This window comes from Triticum dicoccoides, chromosome 4B, assembly GCF_002162155.2.
Source record: "Triticum dicoccoides isolate Atlit2015 ecotype Zavitan chromosome 4B, WEW_v2.0, whole genome shotgun sequence".
Taxonomy (NCBI): Eukaryota; Viridiplantae; Streptophyta; class Magnoliopsida; order Poales; family Poaceae; genus Triticum; species Triticum dicoccoides.
In genome coordinates, this window is record NC_041387.1 from 426,597,104 (window position 1) to 426,616,516 (window position 19,413).

Sequence of the window (19,413 nt, forward strand, 5' to 3'; positions counted from 1 at the left end):
GTGTGGACCGCCTTTCAGTTTTATAAAAGATAAAAGAAAATGACAGAAATGTCAAAAATATAAAAGAAAATGAGTTTCCCATGTGATATGTGGTCTAGTTGTTGGGAAAATTTACAAATATGAATTTTGACTTTATTTGCAAAATCTCTCTGGAATTTGTAAAAGGGCATAACTTTTGCATACGAACTCGGATTAAAAAGTTTTTTATATGAAAAACCATCTACTCGAGCTATTGATCTACAACATCATTTGCAAATACTATGAGGACTATGTTCATGATAAATTAAGTTCAATTAATCATGTTACTTAAGAACTCCCACTTAGATAGACATCCCTCGAGTTATCTAAATGATTACGTGATCCAAATCAACTAAACCATGTCCGATCATCATGTGAGATGGAGTAGTCATCAATGGAGAACATCTCTATGTTGATCATATCTACTATATGATTCACGTTCAACCATTCGGTCTCCAGTGTTCCGAGACCATGTTTGTACATGGTAGGATCGTCAAGTTTAACCAGAGTATTCCACATGTGCAAAACTGTCTTACACTCATTGTATGTGAACGTAGAGCCTATCACACCCGATCATCACGTGGTGTCTCAGCACGACGAACTGTCACAACGATGTATACTCAGGGAGAACACTTGTACCTTGAAATTTTAGTGAGGGATCATCTTATAATGCTACCGCCGTACTAAGCAAAATAAGATGCATGAAAGATAAACATCACATGCAATCAAAATATGTGACATGATATGGCCATCATCATCTTGTGCCTTTGATCTCCATCTCCAAAGCAGCATCATGATCTCCATCCACTACAAAAAAATACACTTTCGTGATGATACGTGTTTGTCACAGTAGGTCGCGTTTTTTGCCATGCATGTACATCCATGACGATTTTATGACAGAATCAAGATAGTCATACCTGTGCTGTCGTAGAAGTGTTCCATGATATTACCAAAATTATCATCACGAAAGTGTCCACTTCCATGACGATAAATCATGCGTCACAGAAGTGCTTTCGTCAAGGGTGACCGACACGTGGCATCCACCATAACGGAACGCCGTTAAGCTATCGGGTCGGGTTTTGGATCCGATAACCCGTTAACAGCCCCGACCAATGGGAAATTTCCACGTGTAAAATTCTTATTGGCCGGAAAAAACACGTGTCAGCTCGTCAGTGGGTAAGATAGGCGCCTATGATACGTCGACACGTGCCACGGCCCACCACTGGCCCATTTAGCTTACAAAGCCGGCCCGTTTGACTTGGTTAAAAGTTAACGGGCTGGCCCATGAAAAGCTTGTTAACGGTCTCTTCGCAAATAGCCCATTTTATGGCTCGTTAACTCACGACTCGTTAGGACCTAAAGGAAATCGGCCCAACAACGTCATGTGGGCCGTCGAATATAACACCAGCCCATTTCACTTTTGGCCCATGTATGGCCCACGACGTCTTTCGGCCTATATGAGGCCTTCGTATCTTTTGGCCCTTTACAGGCCCACGGTGACTCTAGCCCATAATGAGCAGTAATTTTCTTTGTACTCGTTAACGGCCCGTGATTTACATGGGCCGTTTCCAGCCTGTGTCAGCTTTCGGCCTATTGACGGCCCATACGTTCTTGGGCTCCTTTTCGGCCCTCGATTACTTCCAGCCCGTTACTGGCATGTTCCCCTAATGGGCCAAATTCGGCCCATGGCAAGAGTCGGCCCGTTACTGGCATGTTCCCCTAATGGGTCAAATTTGGCCCATGGCAAGAGTCGGCCCGTTACTGACCTGTTACCCTAATGGGCCAAATTCAGCCCATGGCAAGAGTCGTCCCATTTTTGGCCTGTTAACCCGTTGCGCCGTTTCCAGCCCGTCCTATATTTTGGCCCATTAACGACCCGTTATGCTGTGACAGAATTAAGCCTTTGCAGTCCTACAGCCTGTTAGCGGCCCGTTACCGTGCTGGGCTGATACCAATTACGCCCGATCACGGCCCATGTAGACCCATTTATTTGACGGCCTGACGCCCACTGATTATAGGCCCATTTATCGACGACCTGAGGCCCACCGATTACAGGCCCATTTATCGACGGCACGTAGGAGACCCATGGATCCTACGGCCCGTATATGGCCCATGGTAGTTGCAGCCACTAGCAAATCAGGGAAAAAGAAGACTAGGCAATAAATAAGGCCGAAACTAACGCTAGGCTATTAAGGCGATTGCACAGATTACATCCACTCGGCATCAAAGATCGCAACCAGTGAAAATATAGGGAACACCCTACACTATACAAAAATAGCTTGCTATTTTCTTCAGCCGGTGGCTGCACGTTAAGAATAAATTTTGTATCGCACCAAAACAAATTACAACTATATAACAAAAGGAAGGTTGGCATAAAACTTAACAGTCTAGCAGGTAAATGCACCACCAGAAGTTCAGAAGCTCAGTTCATTTGACCTGACTGTTACGTTTTCATGTTGTATTGTCCGATGGAGCACCATAACCCTCGCCTTCATTTCCCCTAGGCTCCTGAATAACATAGAAAATGTCTGATAGTCTTGTTTCAAAACCATGCATATCTTGACGACATTGAGCAATGTTTCTCCTTGTTTCACAAAGGGCCTATGTTAGGGAATGGACTTGTGTCTGGAGCGCAGATACAACATTGCTTTGAGCTTGCATATCTTGATCATGAGGCAGTTTGGACGATATTGCCTTAAAAACCAACCAGTATTATGCAGGAACGTGCTTTTGGCACTGTTAGTGGACAGGTACTGACCCACTGCAGCAAAAGCTGACACTACTAGGAAAAGGGCAATTGATCATATGGACACTAATGGCGCACCACACATGTGGTGTGCCACTACTATATACTAATGGCGCACCATGTGTTGGTGCGCCATTAGTGTCCAAATACTAATGGCGCACCACATCCACGGTGCGCCACTAGTAACAATTTTTTTTATTTTTTTTCAAAACTAGTAATTACGCACCAGGGGATAGTGCGCCATTACTAGTTAAACTAGTAATGGCGCACCACATCCACGGTGCGCCACTAGTAAAAAAATCATTTTTTTCAATTTTTTTTTCAAAACTAGTAATGGCGCACCGTGGGAGTGGTGCGCCATTACTAGTTGAACTAGTACTGGCGCACCACATCCACGGTGCGCCACTAGTAATTTTTTTCAATTTTTTTTTTCAAAACTAGTAATGGCGCACCTAGGGAGTGGTGCGCCACCATTACTAGTTCAACTAGTAATGGCGCACCACTCCCATGGTGCGCCATTAATAACTTGGCCCAAAAATTCCACCGAATGCACCCCCCCCCCCGGTGGACCGCCTTTTCAGTTTTAAAAGAATAAAAGAAACTGATGGAAATGTCAAAAAATAAAGAAAATAAGTTTCCCATGTGATATGTGGTCTTGTTGTTGGGAAAATTTATAAATATGAATTTCGACTTTATTTGCAAAATCTCTCTGGAATTTGTAAAATGGGCATAACTTTTGCATACGAACTCGGATTAAAAAGTTTTTTATATGAAAAAATCATCTACTCGAGCTATTGATCTACAACATAATTTGCAAATACTATCAGGACTAAGTTCATGATAAATTAAGTTCAATTAATCATATTACTTAAGAACTCCCACTTAGATAGACATCCCTTGAGTTATCTAAATGATTACGCGATCCAAATCAACTAAACCATGTCCGATCATCATGTGAGATGGAGTAGTCATCAATGGTGAACATCTCTATGTTGATCATATCTACTATATGATTCACGTTCAACTATTCAGTCTCCAGTGTTCTGAGGCCATGTTTGTACATGGTAGGCTCGTCAAGTTTAACCCGAGTATTCCACATGTGCAAAACTGTCTTACACTCGTTGTATGTGAACATAGAGCCTATCACACCCGATCATCACGTGGTGTCTCAGCACGACGAACTGTCACAACGGTGTATACTCAGGGAGAACACTTGTACCTGGAAATTTTAGTGAGGTATCATCTTATAATGCTACCGCCGTACTAAGCAAAATAAGATGCATGAAAGATAAACATCACATGCAATTGAAGAAGAAGTCTATGTTGCTCAACCACCTAGTTTTGAAGATCCCAAGCATCCTGACATGGTTTACAAGCTCAACAAGTCACTATATGGTCTCAAACAAGCACCTCGAGCTTGGTATGACACACTCAAAGAATTCCTGAAGAGCAAAGGCTTCAAACCTGGTTCTCTAGATCCCACTCTCTTCATGAAGACATATGATGCTGTTTGTATGCCAAATCTATGTCGATGACATAATCTTCGGCTGCACTAACAAAAGATACATTGATGAGTTCAGTCACATGATGCAAGAGCAATATCATATGTCCATGATGGGGGAGCTGAAATTCTTTCTCAATCTTCAAATCCGTCCACAAAGCAATGTCATCTTCATATCTGTAAGTGCATCTAGTGTCACCCCTAGTTGGTTTTGGAGTATTGACGACAAACGTGGTTGAGGGACTAATGTGTTTGTGAGATTCACAGGAGAACACAGGTAGAAGTCCCTATTGATTCGGTTTACCCATCGAAGATGACCCCTAAAAATTGTATGAAGACATTGCTGGTTCGTGAAGACATTAGTGTCAAAGATAATGACGTGTGAAGACATTCGCTTGAAGACAAAGGAGTGTGAAGATATAGTTTCTTTCGTAGTTTCACTTCCTTCTTTCTTGAGTCATAGGAACCACCAAACTATCAAGTGGCGTTCAAGTGAACAAAGTCAGAAAACTAACGTGATGCTCGACCCAAATGCTATGTCTTTGAGTGAAGACAATGAGAGAAAAACTTATCCTGAGTTGGATAAGTAATCTTTGCTTGTAGCCCAAGTCAAGCTGCCGCATGTGTTTGAAATCCGACCATTGGACACATGTCGGTTCCCTAATGAACCAGGGTCATTTTGGACAAATCATGCCGGGTTTCCCCCTGTCTATAAATAGCCACCCCCTTCCACCATAAATTGGTGGCTGCTCAGAGTTAGTGCACGAGTTTTGTCATTTGGGAGCAACCCACCTCTTAAGCCTTTGAGAGAGAATCCTTGCGAGTACAAAACCCAAAACACTCGAGAGCCCAAAGAGTGCTTGGCGTCACTGAAATTTTTCTGTCCGCGTGATCTGAAGACTTATTACACTTGAAGACTATGATCTTCCAGTCAGTTAGGCATCGCGTTCTGAGGATCCAAGAGTCATTGTGGATCACCGGTGAACAAAGTTTGTGAAGGTTTGTAAGTCTACCTTGAAGACTTACCTAAGTGATTGGGCGAGGACTAAGTGACCAAAGCTCAAGGGGGATAAGGTGAAGACGTGGTCTTCTGAGTTCAATCTCAGCCTCCCTAACCAGACGTACAATTGTCACAACAACTGGAACCGGTCGACCAAATCCTTGTATTCATCAAGCAACAGGTTATATCACTTCACCCCTTTACTTACAGTTTAGCTTCATGAAGTCATTGCTTACCTGCTCTGGTTGAATACCTTGTGTGAAGACATTCACCCTGATTGCATATTTGGCTTCACACTATCTTCCTATTCTGATCTGTCTACCTAGCTGCTACTTGTCTTCGTGCATTCCCTGTATTGTACTTTGACTCTATTGCATGGCTAGTGTAGTTTAACTCCTGCTGTATTTTGTTTAGTTGTTGTTTTTAACTGCCTGTTTTCGAAGACATTGCTAGTCTCAAAGACTTTCATAAAAATAATCTATTCACCCCCTCTAGTCGATAACTAGCACTTTAAATTGGTATCAGAGCAAGGTGCTCCCTTGTTTTGTGTGATTCGGTTTAACCACCTAGAGTTTTAGCTATGTCGACTGCAGAGATAATCAAGGTCTCTGTTGCGTGCCCCATCTTTGATGCCACTGATTACCCCTGCTGGAAGAATAAGATGCGAATGCATCTTGACAATGACCTCTGGTATATCGTCAAGACAGGCGTTCCCAAAGTCGGTGAAGGTGTCACCGCCGCTGATGTCAAGAGGTTCACGCAATTGGATTCAACTACCAAGAACATCATCTGTGGTCATCTGACCAAAGGGTAGTATGGCCGTGTGAGTGCACTAGAATCTACGAAGCTTGTTTGGGACTGGTTTTCCAAGGTCAACGAAGGTGTCTCAACTCAGAGAGACTAACGAATCGATATGCTTCACAATCTCTTCAACCACTTCAAGAGGCTTGACAATGAGAATGTCCAACTCACTTTCAACCGTCTTACTGATATCACAAATGAGCTTTGTGCACTTGGCGCCACTGATATCACTAAGCATGAAGTCCTGAAGAAGCTATTGCGATCACTTGATAGCTCATTTGACACCCTATCGCTGATGATCCAAGAACATCCTGACTTCAAGGATCTTGATCCATCTGACATACTTGAGAGGCTCAATACACATGAGTTCTAGCTATCTGAGAAGAGAGACATCTATGGTCCCAACTACGGTCGATCCCGTGCTTTGAAGGCAAAGGTTGTTTCCTCATCTGAAGACTCTGACTGCAGTTCTGATGATCCTGAAGACTTAGGCAAAGAGGTAGCAATGCTTGTGAGAAAATTCCAAAAGTTATCCAAGAATAATCGCTTCGGGAAGTCTTCAAAATCTAGCTCCAAGAATTCCAAGGCTTCCACTCATGACTACAAGAAGAGAACCTATCACAAATGCAAGAAATGAGGCCATTACATATCTGAATGTCCTCAATGGGAAAAGGAAGCAAAGAAAAAGAAGAAGAGCAAGGAATATGACTCTGACGAAAAGAAGAAGAAATCCTCAAAGTCTTCTTCAAAGTCTTCATCTCACAAGAAGAGCTCATCCACCAAGGCTCGTGCTTTCATTGGCAATGAAATGGATTCAGAGGAGGAGTCTGCTTTCGGCATTCATCGCCAAGTCCATCTTCAGTACTGAAGACAATGGTCACGTAGCCAACACTGAAGTCAATGATGACAATGACTCTGCTCCCACCTACTGCTTCATGGCAAGAGGTGCTAAGGTAAACTCATGCAATGCTTACTTTCAGATCTCTAGTGAAGATGGCTCTGAATGTGAATCCAAACCCAGGTATAAAATTGTTGCTAAAATTGCAACTGAGCAACAAACTGCTATGGAAAAGATTCAAAAATTGCTAGACAAAAGCGACGACCTGTTGGACGAGGAAATGAATTGAACTTAGTCCTTAATCAAAGACATAAAAAATCTTTGAGTTAAATATGAGGAACTTGAGAGTCGTCATTAAACCCTCTCAGCTGATCATGAGAAGCTTTCCTATGATTATCTTCAAAGGAAGCAAGATCTAGAAAAACTGAGAGCGTCTCATGAATATCTTCGAAAACAAAACGATTCACTACTCGCTCAACAAATCAGTTCCGCTTAGGAAGAGTTTGTGCCACCTTGCTTAAAATGTCTTGAGCATGATAATGCTATCTCTACTGCTGAATGTTCAAATGCTTTTGAAGTTGCAATATCTTCGACTGCTGATGTGGTACCTAACCCCTCTTCTGAGGATGCCACTACTATTGCTGATGAGAATGCCAGGTTGAAGACATTGCTTGAAACAGGCATGTACAAAAGCCTCAGAGGGCATCAAAATCTATGTGATGTCCTCAAGAAGCAGATTTTGAACCGAAACCCTAGGAAAGAGGGTGTTGGTTTTGAGAGGAAAATGAATGTTGATGGCTCCTACTCGAAGCTTGAGCAGTACCCCAACACCAAGTGGGTTGCTGCAAAGGGCCCTTTAGTGGATCCATCCACCTTATCTAGTTTCACTTGTGATAATCCTATCATCATTGATGAGTCCTTTGACTCTAAGTATAGACTGTTCAAAAATTAGAACAGTGAAGTGTTTGCCAGGTTTATTGGAACTAACTACAGGAATGGGCCACCTATGAAGAAGATCTGGGTTCCTAAAAATCGTCTTGAGAAGCTTCCCATGAATGTCTTCATGACACAACCAGGGAAGAAGACAAACCCAAGACCGAAGGCTTCATATGGCCCAAAGGCTTCATACAGACAGAGGACCACATATGGTCACCCTAGCGTCAATGTTTTGCAGGGAAACTATCATTAGGCTCATGAATATGAGCATGTTTCTTCGAACCGCTATGTTCACAGATCGAAGAACTTTTCTGCTTATTCATTTGAGTACTACTCATCTCCTGCAAAATTATTTGTTAGGGCTTCAAAGCCAAAATTCTCAGATGCTGCACTTAGACTCTTTGCTTCCAAGCCACCCCTCCAGATGTGGGTGGTTAAGAATAGTTAACTTCTCTTGCAGGATCGGGTCTCCAACTGAAAACCATTGACTTTTGAAGACAATGCTGGGGACGTGAAAAATCTTGTTGGGCGCAAGATAAAATGTCGAAATCGTATTACCATTTATTTCACCCATGGTTTTCTTGATGATCGTCCTACCATATCCTCAACTATACTTACCAATGATGAACGTCTCTATCGATACATGTTTGTTCTTCACGACACTCTTGATGAAGACTATCCTACTAACTGCTCTGTAGGGTACAACTCCAAAAGCTACTAAATGGATCATGGATAGTGGTTACACTAACCACATGACTGGTGATCGAACTCTTCTCATGGATTCTACTCTTCGACCATCTACAAAAGCCATATCACATTTGCTGACACTGGTAAAAGCAAGGTATTGGGCCTAGGTAGGGTTGCTATCCCAAAGGATCTATACACGGATAAAGTGATGCTTGTTGAATCCCTTGGATACAACCTAATATCTGTCTCAATGCTTTGTGATCTTGACATGATTGTGATATTTGGAAAATATCGATGTCTTTTCTTTAAAGGATGGGGTTTTGAGATCCTTTGCTGGCATCTCGGCGCTGCAAAGGATCTCTATCTTTGCAGATGATGTTTCTCTTTCCTTTAAGCCGATGTCACAAGACCTGAACCTCGTCAAGATGGTGCTGGACGCGTTCGGAACTGCTTCTGGCCTAAAGGTAAATGATCAGAAATCAAAAGCTATTCTCATCAGAGGCACAAAAGAGGATGGGCAGCGCGTTGCAAATATTATGCAATGCGATCTGGGTAGTTTTGCCCACAAATACTTGGGACTCCCCCTCATACTTAATCAGCCAAGTAGAGGCGATTAGCAGCCGCTCCTTGACAATGTGAAAAGTCTCCTACCATCCTGGCAATGGGGCTTCATCTAGAGATTGGGCCGTCTGGTCTTGGTGCAGTCGGTTTTGACAGCCAGGCCAATCCATCACATGATGATCCTGGATGCTCCAGATTGGGTTTTCGATGAGATAAACGCATTGATGCAGGCTTTCTTCTGGAAGGGTAAAGATAAGATCATTGGGGGCCAATGTCTAGTGGCTTGGAACAACATCCGCCGGCCCAAAATCTACGGTGGCCTCGGTGTTAAAAACCTTAAACTTCAGGCCCTGGCGCTACGGGCCTGCTAGGAGTGGTTGCGGCGCACTGACCAATCCACACCATGGCAGGGCATCCAGTTCATGGTTGACAAGGAAGCAAGGGAGGTTTTCAACAGTCTGGTATGCATCACCGCCGGGTGTGGTAGTGCCGTACTTTTCTGGGAGGATCAATAGATTCAGGGCAGCGCTGTCGCGGACATCACGCATACCATCTTGGCACTAGTCCTGACGAGGACGAAGAATCAGCATACTGTCCAGCAGGCTCTCTCTAACACCTCCTGGGAGAGAGAGATCGAGGGAGAGATCCCTTTCATGGCCTTAATGCAATCGATGCAACTTTGGATGATCATAGCGATGACTGACAGGGATGCCCACAGCCTCGAAAAGTTCACCTGGCTGTGTGAAACCTCAGGCTCTTACACGGCACGCTCAACCTAGAGACTCTGCCTCGGTCTAATACAATCGTCTGTCCACGATTGCATCTGGAAAAGCTGGGCCATCCTCAAGTGTAAAATCTTTGCATGGCTTGAGTTGCAAAGAAGCTTTGGACATCCTACCAGCGCGCCCGTCACGGCTTGCAAGACCATACTTCGGCATGTTACACTTTCCTGCAAGAGGAGGACACCATGGATCACATTTTAATCCAATGCGTCTACGCGAGAGATACCTCTGCTTTTCGGACACCAATGTGGAAGTCAGCGCCCCTCAACCTCACCACTTGCTCAAAGATTGGTGGTCCTTGGCGAGGCTTAGCCAACCCCGAGCACGTACCCGTAGCTTCGATACCCTGATCATCGCTATAATCTGGTTACTTTAGAAAACAACGGAACGCGAGAATCTTCAGTAGAATGGACCAACGCCGCTCGCCTACACAACCAGCTTCTCAAGTGCTCGCCAAGATTCATGAATGGCACACTGCAGGAGTAGGACACCTAGATCCCTTACGAGAGAGTAGCTTGTGTGAGTTGTAGGGATGGGTGTCGGCTACATTGTATGTTCGCATTCGGTGCTAGTCTCTTGTGCATGTCTTGCTTCCTTCTATAAAAATATGGTACGTCATTGGCGTATTTTTGAAAAAAAAGTGCGAGAGAAAGATGACACACATGTGTCATAGGATCTGCCCAGATCCAAAGAAGCGCGTGCGGTCGACGCCAGCTTTGGCCGGTCGCCCAGAAGCAAATTCTTTATTTTAAAAAACACACAAATGCAAGATTGGATGTATCAGGTCGAAATCACTGTTCTGACCTTTTCAGCAATCTTTGCCACAAAGTGAACTCGACATGAAAATATTTCACGACTGACCCTTTTAGCAATGTCACAACCCGTGACGTTTTTCCTCCATATAGAAATGTCGAGATAGCTCGCGTTTCAGCTCCACATTCAAACACCCAAATAGCTCGTGTTTTTGCTCCACATGGAAACACGGATTGCTGGCGTTGCTGCCCAGGCCGAAAAGCGTTTCTAGATGGCGAGCTAGCTTGAATAGGACAGATAGATGGAGTAGAGTACGGTAAAGAAATCGACCACCTCTGTCCTGTCAACTCAGGCAACAGTTAGCACTTAACAGCAACCCATCCATGCATGCATCCATGCATGCACCGGCTCCTATACGTCTTCAGACAGAAGACTAGAGAGTACAGATTACAGAGAAGAAAGGGAACTTTGTTTAAAAAAGAAGAAAGGAACCCCTCACCTCAATAATTAATTTAGCGCCATAGCGATCACATGCATTCTCCCGAGACTAAAAGCAATGCGAGGAGGCATGGCATTCTCAGCAACGCCAATATGTTTGGCGTTTCTGATAGCCACTCAGGCCAGCTACGCCTAACGGTGGGCCTGATCTGAAACGCCAACGACCCTGGCATTTGTACCTGGGGAAGAAATGCCAAGGCTCCTGACGTTTTCAGCAACGCAAACTGGCTCGGCGTTTCCAGCTTGTCATGTCTTGACCATAGGTCAGGGCAGTAACACGAGCTAGCTCGGCGTTTCTGTATGGCTCAAAAAAGTCAGATCATGAAATACTTTTATGTCGAGTTTAATTTGTGACAAAGATTGCTGATAAAATCAGAAGAGTGATTTCGGCCGATGTATCACCGCCGGGCCGGCTGTCCGGCCACTCTATATCGGAATTGACGTGACACTGACAGTAACGACCCACGCTGGTGTCCATGACAGTTGGACCCCACAAGCGTCATCCGCCTCCCATTCCCGCAGGTCTTCACAGCTCTTCTCTTCCTTGACTTGACACCTCTTCCTTCCCTTCTCCGGAGCCGGATCCCCTGACGTACGGCTACCTGACGTTGGGCCACTGACGCGTGGGTCCGGATTCACACGTTAGCGAGTGCGCCGTCTGCGTCCCCCTTCTCCTTCCCCTCGCGTTTATAATAAGACGCCGGTGCGCTGCTCCGGTGGCAACCTCGCCCTCGCGCCTCCCTTGTTCTCATTTCTGACCACCGACGGGGGAGATGGCGTCGGAGCCGGTGGCGCGGGCCGTGGCGGAGGAGGTGGCGCGGTGGGGCGGGATGAGGCAGACAGGTGTCAGCCTGCGCTACATGATGGAGTTCGGGGCGCGCCCCACGGAGCGCAACCTGCTGCTCTCCGCGCAGTTCCTGCACAAGGAGCTCCCCATCCGCATCGCCAGGCGCGCGCTCGACCTCGACTCCCTCCCCTTCGGCCTCTCCCATAAGCCCGCCGTCCTCAAGGTGAATCCCTAACATACGCACGCGATCTTCGTCGTTGCTGCTATTACCACTTTTGCCTGAGAGAAGCGCTCGCCACTTGTTTCATAATTCAGGGAAACGGCTTAAGAGTGGGTCAATTTGCTGTGCGGTTTCCCTTTTTGTTCTCAATCTGGTTTGATTCTTGTGGAAAATCAGGGATTATTTTGCCACACTTTGCTTTCCGTTTGGAGTAATCTGAATAGGGCTTTTCTTCGAACAGTTGGTAGTGGAGTATTCGTTCGTTTCAAGTTTTCTCGTATGTGCTTATGTCGGGAACACAGAGATAACTACTCTAGATTTTTATTTAATGTACTAGAACAATGCCCGTGCGTTGTAACGGGATATAAATATTCTAGTACGTTAGCTTATGATTTACCTTACCATATTAATATGATTGTGTAAATAAATGTTTATCAAATTCTGCTCGTGATTTACATTACATTTTGACAGAAGTTTGATAAGTAAATTAAAGTGAAATTGGTTTATAAGATAAGTAAATTAAGGCGATTGATTACCATATGGGGAAGGTTGGACGAAGGGGTGGTGGGAAGAAAGTAAAACATGGAACCTTACATTTTTTGAGTTTTTTTAATTTTTAATAATGTAAAGTACATAGACCCAGAAAAAGAAAGAGTCCCTGCTCCTTGTTAGGAATAAACCTCGCAATTAGTTTCTCTGCCATGGCAACGCATTTCGCTGCCATGGCAACGCATTTCATTCCCCTGCCATGGCATGTTTTTCGGCTGACACTGCAGCTGTTTGTTTTTTCTGTTAGCTCTTTTAGCTAGGCTCAACTGATTTGAGCGATTCTTGTGTCGCACTTGATCCATTCGTCGGATGGCATGAACTCTATGGTTCATGGGCGTTGCACGTCCCTTGTAGCCCGAATAAGAGGAGAAGGTAATCAGAAAGTCGCAATTGCACGTGGCACAAAAATACTCTTGTGTCCAGTAACTTCTGTTCTTCGTGTTCGTCAAGAGAGTGTGAGCTGGGAGCGAGAGAATTGCCGACACTCCTTTCTTGTATTGGTAGGAGGGACTGGAGTACTAAATTACCTGTTCTCCTTGAACCCGTGGAATTTCACAAAGGACCGAATGTTACTGGCAGTTCTTGGTTAACAGTTGTAATGTTATTTTCTATCTCTTCATTGACTAAAATACATCATGAAAGATTTGATTCTACCACAGCTAGGTTTACAAAATTGAAAACAATTATGATTCAGGTGCTTGTCATTTAAATTATTGGAGACAAGTGTAGCATAGATGTATCCCAGGGTAAGGAGTATTTTTTCCAGATTCCTTCATGATAACATGATTTGATTTTGTTAAGCATACTGGCTTCTTGAACTTCACAGTTCAGATATCGAATCACTTGGACTAGTCAGATAGTAAATATTCTAAGAAGGATTTGTGTAACAGAATCAGCACATTCTTACCCATGAGAGTGTCTCTTTACAGGACTAACTCTTTTTTATTTGCTGCTGTTAAGGTGAGAGATTGGTACTTGGATTCGTTCCGTGACATCCGGTACTTCCCGGAGGTGAGCAACCAGGACGATGAGCTAGCATTCACCCAGATGATCAAGATGATCAGGGTGCGTCACACAAATGTGGTGCCCACCATGGCATTGGGTGTGCAGCAGCTGAAGAAGGACCTGGGTGGTACAAAGGCATTCCCCTCTGGAATTAATGAGATCCATCAGTTCCTTGATCGCTTCTACATGTCAAGAATTGGGATCCGCATGCTGATAGGTAAGCATACACAGCACCTGCCTGTTTGTTAATAGATTTTAAATCTACAAACTGTTACTAGTGTCCATCGACAAGTTTCTCTACTACTATAATAGACTCAGTTGGTGATGATGGTGTGTTTGCCATCCGTCATTTCTGACCATCAGATTTGCATCCAACGACTGTGAGGTAAGCTGTGGCATTTTTGCAACAAGACCGCACTTCTCTGCTCTAATTTACAAAAAAAACCTTAGTATCTTGAAACCAACCACATCCCTGCCTCACCTAAAAAAAGCCACGAGGAATATATTTTGAGTGAAACCTAATACGAGTATATTTTTAGTGACACACACACACACACACACACACACACACACACACACACACACACACACCAAAACTAGAGTGTTTTTCTTTCAAGTTTGTGAACATGTATTGTTCTACTTTGGATCCGTTGCAACGCACAGACACATTGCTAGTACTAATATGCTTTTAGGTGTTAAGCTCCAGTTCTAATTCGTAACCGGTGTTTCCGGATTAATAGAAATGCAATCCTTCCACAGTGTACTGGCACACTACTCCAACTTAGCATCTGATATGGAAGTTCAAATTTTATTTTATTTTCTGCCTTGCCAAAAAGAAGAACTACCATGAGCCTGCCTTTCTGCTTAAGAGCAGGCTAAAAGTAATTAATTTTTAAAGCATAGGTTTGGAGTAGAAATGAAATTTAATAGTCAGTAATAATTACTTCGTTTGGCAGGGGTACTTATTAGTTTGATAAGAACAAAAACTATTGTAAGATACCAGTATGATATCATTTTTCTTAGAAAGTGGTCGTCAGTGGTTATTCATACCCAGTCATTTTATGTTTTCCTGCCAAAAACTACAACTGGTGTAAGATAACCATTTATGAGTACAATGTTTTCATTTGAATCGTGCTACTGAAGATAGATAACACAATGTTCTTGATTTCAGGGCAGCATGTTGCTTTGCATGATCCTGATCCAGAGCCTGGCGTCATAGGGCTCATAAACACAAGATTGTCCCCCATGCTGGTGGCTCGACTTGCTAGTGAAGATGCACGCGCTATTTGCATGCGAGAATATGGATCAGCTCCTGATGTCAACATATATGGGCACCCAGATTTTACGTTTCCGTAAATCCCTGATTTTCAATCCTCCTATATGCTTCCATTTTGATTTGAACCGATCTTACTGTATTATTCATTTCATCAGTAATATAGTTGAAGTGCATAAAGTATTGAATGAATTTTGCTTTCATTTCTCAATTGCAGATATGTGACAATACATCTACATCTTATGATGTTTGAATTGGTGAAGAATTCTCTTCGTGCAGTACAAGAACGATTTATGAACTCTGATAAACATGCACCTCCTGTTAGGATCATAGTTGCTGATGGAGCAGAGGATGTAACTATCAAGGTTTGTCTCTCCCCATGGCTATACAGTTTATTTTGTGAATCACAAGCTTCTCTGTGTGCAAGAGTTAACCTTGTATGCTTTTATCAATGTACCTCTTTTTTGTTTATATAGCAAATGAAAATGATAAAAAAAGATAATCAAATTGGCATTTAACGCAAATTCTGATATACAATCGTGTGAAACACTTAGTATTCGTTCTGCAGAGACCAAATTATTGACTAGTAAGCAATGACATACCCAAATCCAGACCATCATGGTTTTGTATACTTATCCAAAGGTGAGATATACCTCAGGACATTTATCTCTCTTGAAAGAGTGGCTCATGTATGCAAGAACAGTGTTGGAGCGGCATATTAAGTTCCACTACATTTGTTGGGAAAGATCAATATTCTGTATCGCATTACAGTGCCATAATTGTTACAGAAATTTTGCTCCTCAATTATGTGCAAGACATCCCATCCTTGTTCCATTTTTCTTCTTCCATGATAACCCTACTGGAAAGTGTTCCTGTAAATAATTTCTTATATGGACCACATACATTAGAACATGTGTTGCTAGTCAGCTTTGATTGATCCAATCCTTAGCCACGTGACTTGCGTTTATAACCTTTCCAATGCAGATTAGTGATGAAGGTGGTGGAATACCAAGAAGTGGCCTCCCAAGAATATTCACCTATCTCTACAGTACAGCAGAACACCCACCTGATCTAGATGGCCATAATGGAGTGACAATGGCTGGGTATGGTTATGGGCTCCCAATTAGTCGTCTTTATGCTCGATATTTTGGCGGGGATCTGCAAATAATTTCTATGGAGGGATATGGTATGTCCATTTTTCACTTCATATGTTAAAGGAGTGTTGAAGAGTGCCCTTCTTTTTTGCTGAGCTTTCCTCTATATATTAAACTTTTGATTTCCATGAATTTTTGTCTGAAAGTTGACAGAATGTGAAGATTAGAAACCTTGGCACTTACTCCCTCCATCCCAAAAAGCTTGTCTTAGATTTGTCTAGAATCCCTATCTAGACATGCTCTAGTGTTTGATACACACGTATCTAGATAAGTGTAAGACAAGCATTTTGGGACGGAGGTAATAGTATTTGGTAGTTAAGCATTAATTGTTTCTTCCACTCCGCGCCTAATAACTACCTAAGTTGGGAATTGCTGCAATATTTCCATTACTACTAAACTTATGATTATCAATGTGTTTGCTCTTTTATGTAGGAACTGATGCTTACCTCCACTTATCACGTCTGGGAGATTCAGAGGAACCCTTGCCTTAAGAGATTCAGAAGGACCCATTACCTCATTGACCTGCTGCTCTGATATCATTTGCTGTTATTAGGATGATGTAATTGTTGGCTAGTATGCAAATATCGTTACCAAGGCCAGCCATCAATATATGATTCAGCTGTTCTGCTCTAGTCAATATATGTGGAATGACACCATAACCAAGGCTCTAGTTTTTTCTTACCGTCATTGGAATTTGGGTAGAATGACGTTGCAGAACTACTTGTCTAAAATTGTTTACTAGAGGCAGCTGGTTTCATTTAAAATATGTCACCGTCAACATAATCTGAGCATGTCTGCTACAGAGCTCAAAACGGGAAGTCCTCACATACTTCCAGTGCGTCTCCTTGGCATCTTTACTAAAAGAAGGATTACTGGCAGGAGTTTCCTTTTGCATTGCCAATCAAGTTAATTTCTATTTTTTACAAGTGATTTGACTTTATTTATTAACCATACACTTGGAATCTATATCTGCACTGAACTCTTGGAGGGTTTGCCCACTCTTCTTACTGCTATAGACTGATGGTTCCCGTTCTGAATAACTAGTAAAATGCACGTGCTTTGCACGTTGGTTTGTAAAAAATGGAGAAACATTTAATCATAATTTTGTAGAATTTTGAACTTGAATAGATGTAGCTACGATTTAATGAATTAGAAGTTGGGTTAATTTCTTCATTTATAATTGTTTTGTCACTTCTTATCACATTGTGAGGCATACTCTATGGCCAATCAAAGGGCACTCATCTTCTGCGAAGCTTGAAGGCACCATGAAGACATTGGTCTTTATATTCTCAAGGGCATCCGCTTCAACACGCATGATTTCTTCATCGCTTCAACACGCATGATTTCTTCATCAGGCAACTGACTGCTTCATGCATTGATCTCTTTGGCCAGAATTTTTATGCTCCATGAATGATGCGGCTGATTAAGCTTCGCTCCACCATCAATTACCAAGCTTCAGTCCGCAATCATGTTGTCTTCTTGTTTGAGGTGGATATGTCACATGAAGCCATATATCCTCATCCAGCCAAAGAACCACTCCGTAAAGACAATGCTGCCTTTCAGAGCTTCTCTGCTCCTATTGAAGCTACTCATGTTCCAAATCCTGTTGTTGCTGGTCCACTTGCAGCTTCGTCTGCCGCATTGTGCTCACACTGATGCAACAACCAGCACAGTTCCTCAGAGGGCTTTGAAGCGTGCTCGAGTACTCAAATGATAGAGAATTTTTAGTTTCTCTTCATCAAAAGCATGATAGGCATCACGATTGGATGAAACACTAGATGCAAAGTCTTCTTGTTGATGTCAATCGTATCCGCAACCTCTCCAGCAAGAATTCTTTTGTTGCTCATGAAGCCGACCAGCGTGCTTGGAAGAGCCTCACAATGCCACAATGCTTTGTTCTGAAGATGATCTCATTGCTGATGGCTTCATCGAGCGCTTCAAGTTTGACTCCAAGTCTCCGGAATAGGCCAAGTGGCGTCCTACACCATCCATTGAAGGCTCCAACTACTCATCATTCATCCTAATTGTTATTGCACGCGTGACTGATGAGGAGGACGACATCACTTCACCAGCAATAGCTTCACTGCATCAAGATGTTGCATCAGGCCCTACTGCACTACCCAACTCCAACGTTGACCTGCCGCAACAACATCTTCACCGCCGCCTCCCGAGAACACTTAGACGCCCTATGTCTTTATTCCTTTTTGGTCATTCGATGACAAAAGGGGGAGAAGCATATGCGTTGATAGTCTTCAAGCGGGTTTATCGGGTCAGGTGCTATATTTTTGTTAAGTTTGCAACAGCTGGTTTTTGACAAGGCAAATTATTTATATGCACATCTTTAGGGGGAGCCCTTCAACTTCATGAAGCCAATGACCATGTTCTTTAATTTCACATATTTTTATCCCCGTTAAAAACTTTAACCAGTTTGTCATCAATCACTAAAAAGGGGGAGATTGTAACTGCATCTAGTGCCACCCCTAGTTGGTTTTGGAGTATTGACGACAAACGTGGTTGAGGGACTAATGTGTTTGTGAGATTCACAGGAGAACACAGGTAGAAGTTCCTATTGATTCGGTTTGCCCATCGAAGATGACCCCTAAAAATGTATGAAGACATTGGTGGTTCATGAAGACATTCGTGTTGAAGATAATGACGCATGAAGACAATAGAGTGCGAAGACATAGTTTCTTTTGTACTTTCATTATTTTCTTTCTTGAGTCATAGGAATCACCGACCTGTCAAGTGGCATTCAAGTGAACAAAGTCAGAAAACTGACGTGATGCTCAACCCAAATCCTATGTCTTTGAGTGAAGACAATGAGAGAAAAACTTATCCTGAGTTGGATAAGTCAGCTTTACTTGTAGCCCAAGTCAAGCTGTCGCGTGTATTTGAAATCCGACCATTGGACACATGTCGGTTCCCCAATGACACAGGGTCATTTCGAACAAATCATGCCGGGTTTCCCTCTGGCTATAAATAGCCACCCCTTCCACCATAAATTGGTGGCTGCTTAGAGTTAGTGCATGGCCTTTGTCGTTTGAGAGCAACCCACCTCCGAAGCCTTTGAAAGAGAATCCTTGCAAGGACAAAACCCAAAACACACAGAGCCCAAAGAGTGATTGGCATCACTGAAGTCTTTCTGTCCGCGTGATCTGAAGACTTATTACACTTGAAGGCTGTGATCTTCCAGTCGGTTAGGCGTCGCGTTCTGAGGGTCCAAGAGTCATTGTGGATCGCCAGTGAACGAAGTCTATGAAGATTTGGAAGTCTACTTTAAAGACTTAACTGAGTGACTGGGCGA

General features: G+C 43.2%; 1 protein-coding gene across 1 annotated transcript; it reads left to right on the top strand.

Annotated features, from left to right (window-relative positions):
* Positions 1-11,792: 11,792 nt before the first annotated feature.
* LOC119290667 (pyruvate dehydrogenase (acetyl-transferring) kinase, mitochondrial-like) lies at positions 11,793-18,473 on the top strand. The gene is made up of 6 exons (XM_037569301.1): positions 11,793-12,131; positions 13,638-13,899; positions 14,854-15,034; positions 15,173-15,320; positions 15,940-16,141; positions 16,542-18,473. The coding sequence occupies exons 1-6, from the start codon at positions 11,895-11,897 to the stop codon at positions 16,598-16,600; spliced, it is 1,089 nt and encodes a 362-aa protein (XP_037425198.1). The 5' UTR covers positions 11,793-11,894; the 3' UTR covers positions 16,601-18,473.
* The last annotated feature ends 940 nt before the right edge of the window (positions 18,474-19,413 follow it).

Excerpts from the sequence above, each read along its gene's own strand:
- LOC119290667 (XM_037569301.1), top strand. The coding sequence starts at position 11,895 with ATGGCGTCGGAGCCGGTGGCGCGGGCCGTGGCGGAGGAGGTGGCGCGG. Across the intron at positions 15,321-15,939 it reads CAGAGGATGTAACTATCAAG|ATTAGTGATGAAGGTGGTGG; the intron begins GTTTGTCTCTCC and ends TTTCCAATGCAG. Across the intron at positions 16,142-16,541 it reads AATTTCTATGGAGGGATATG|GAACTGATGCTTACCTCCAC; the intron begins GTATGTCCATTT and ends TCTTTTATGTAG.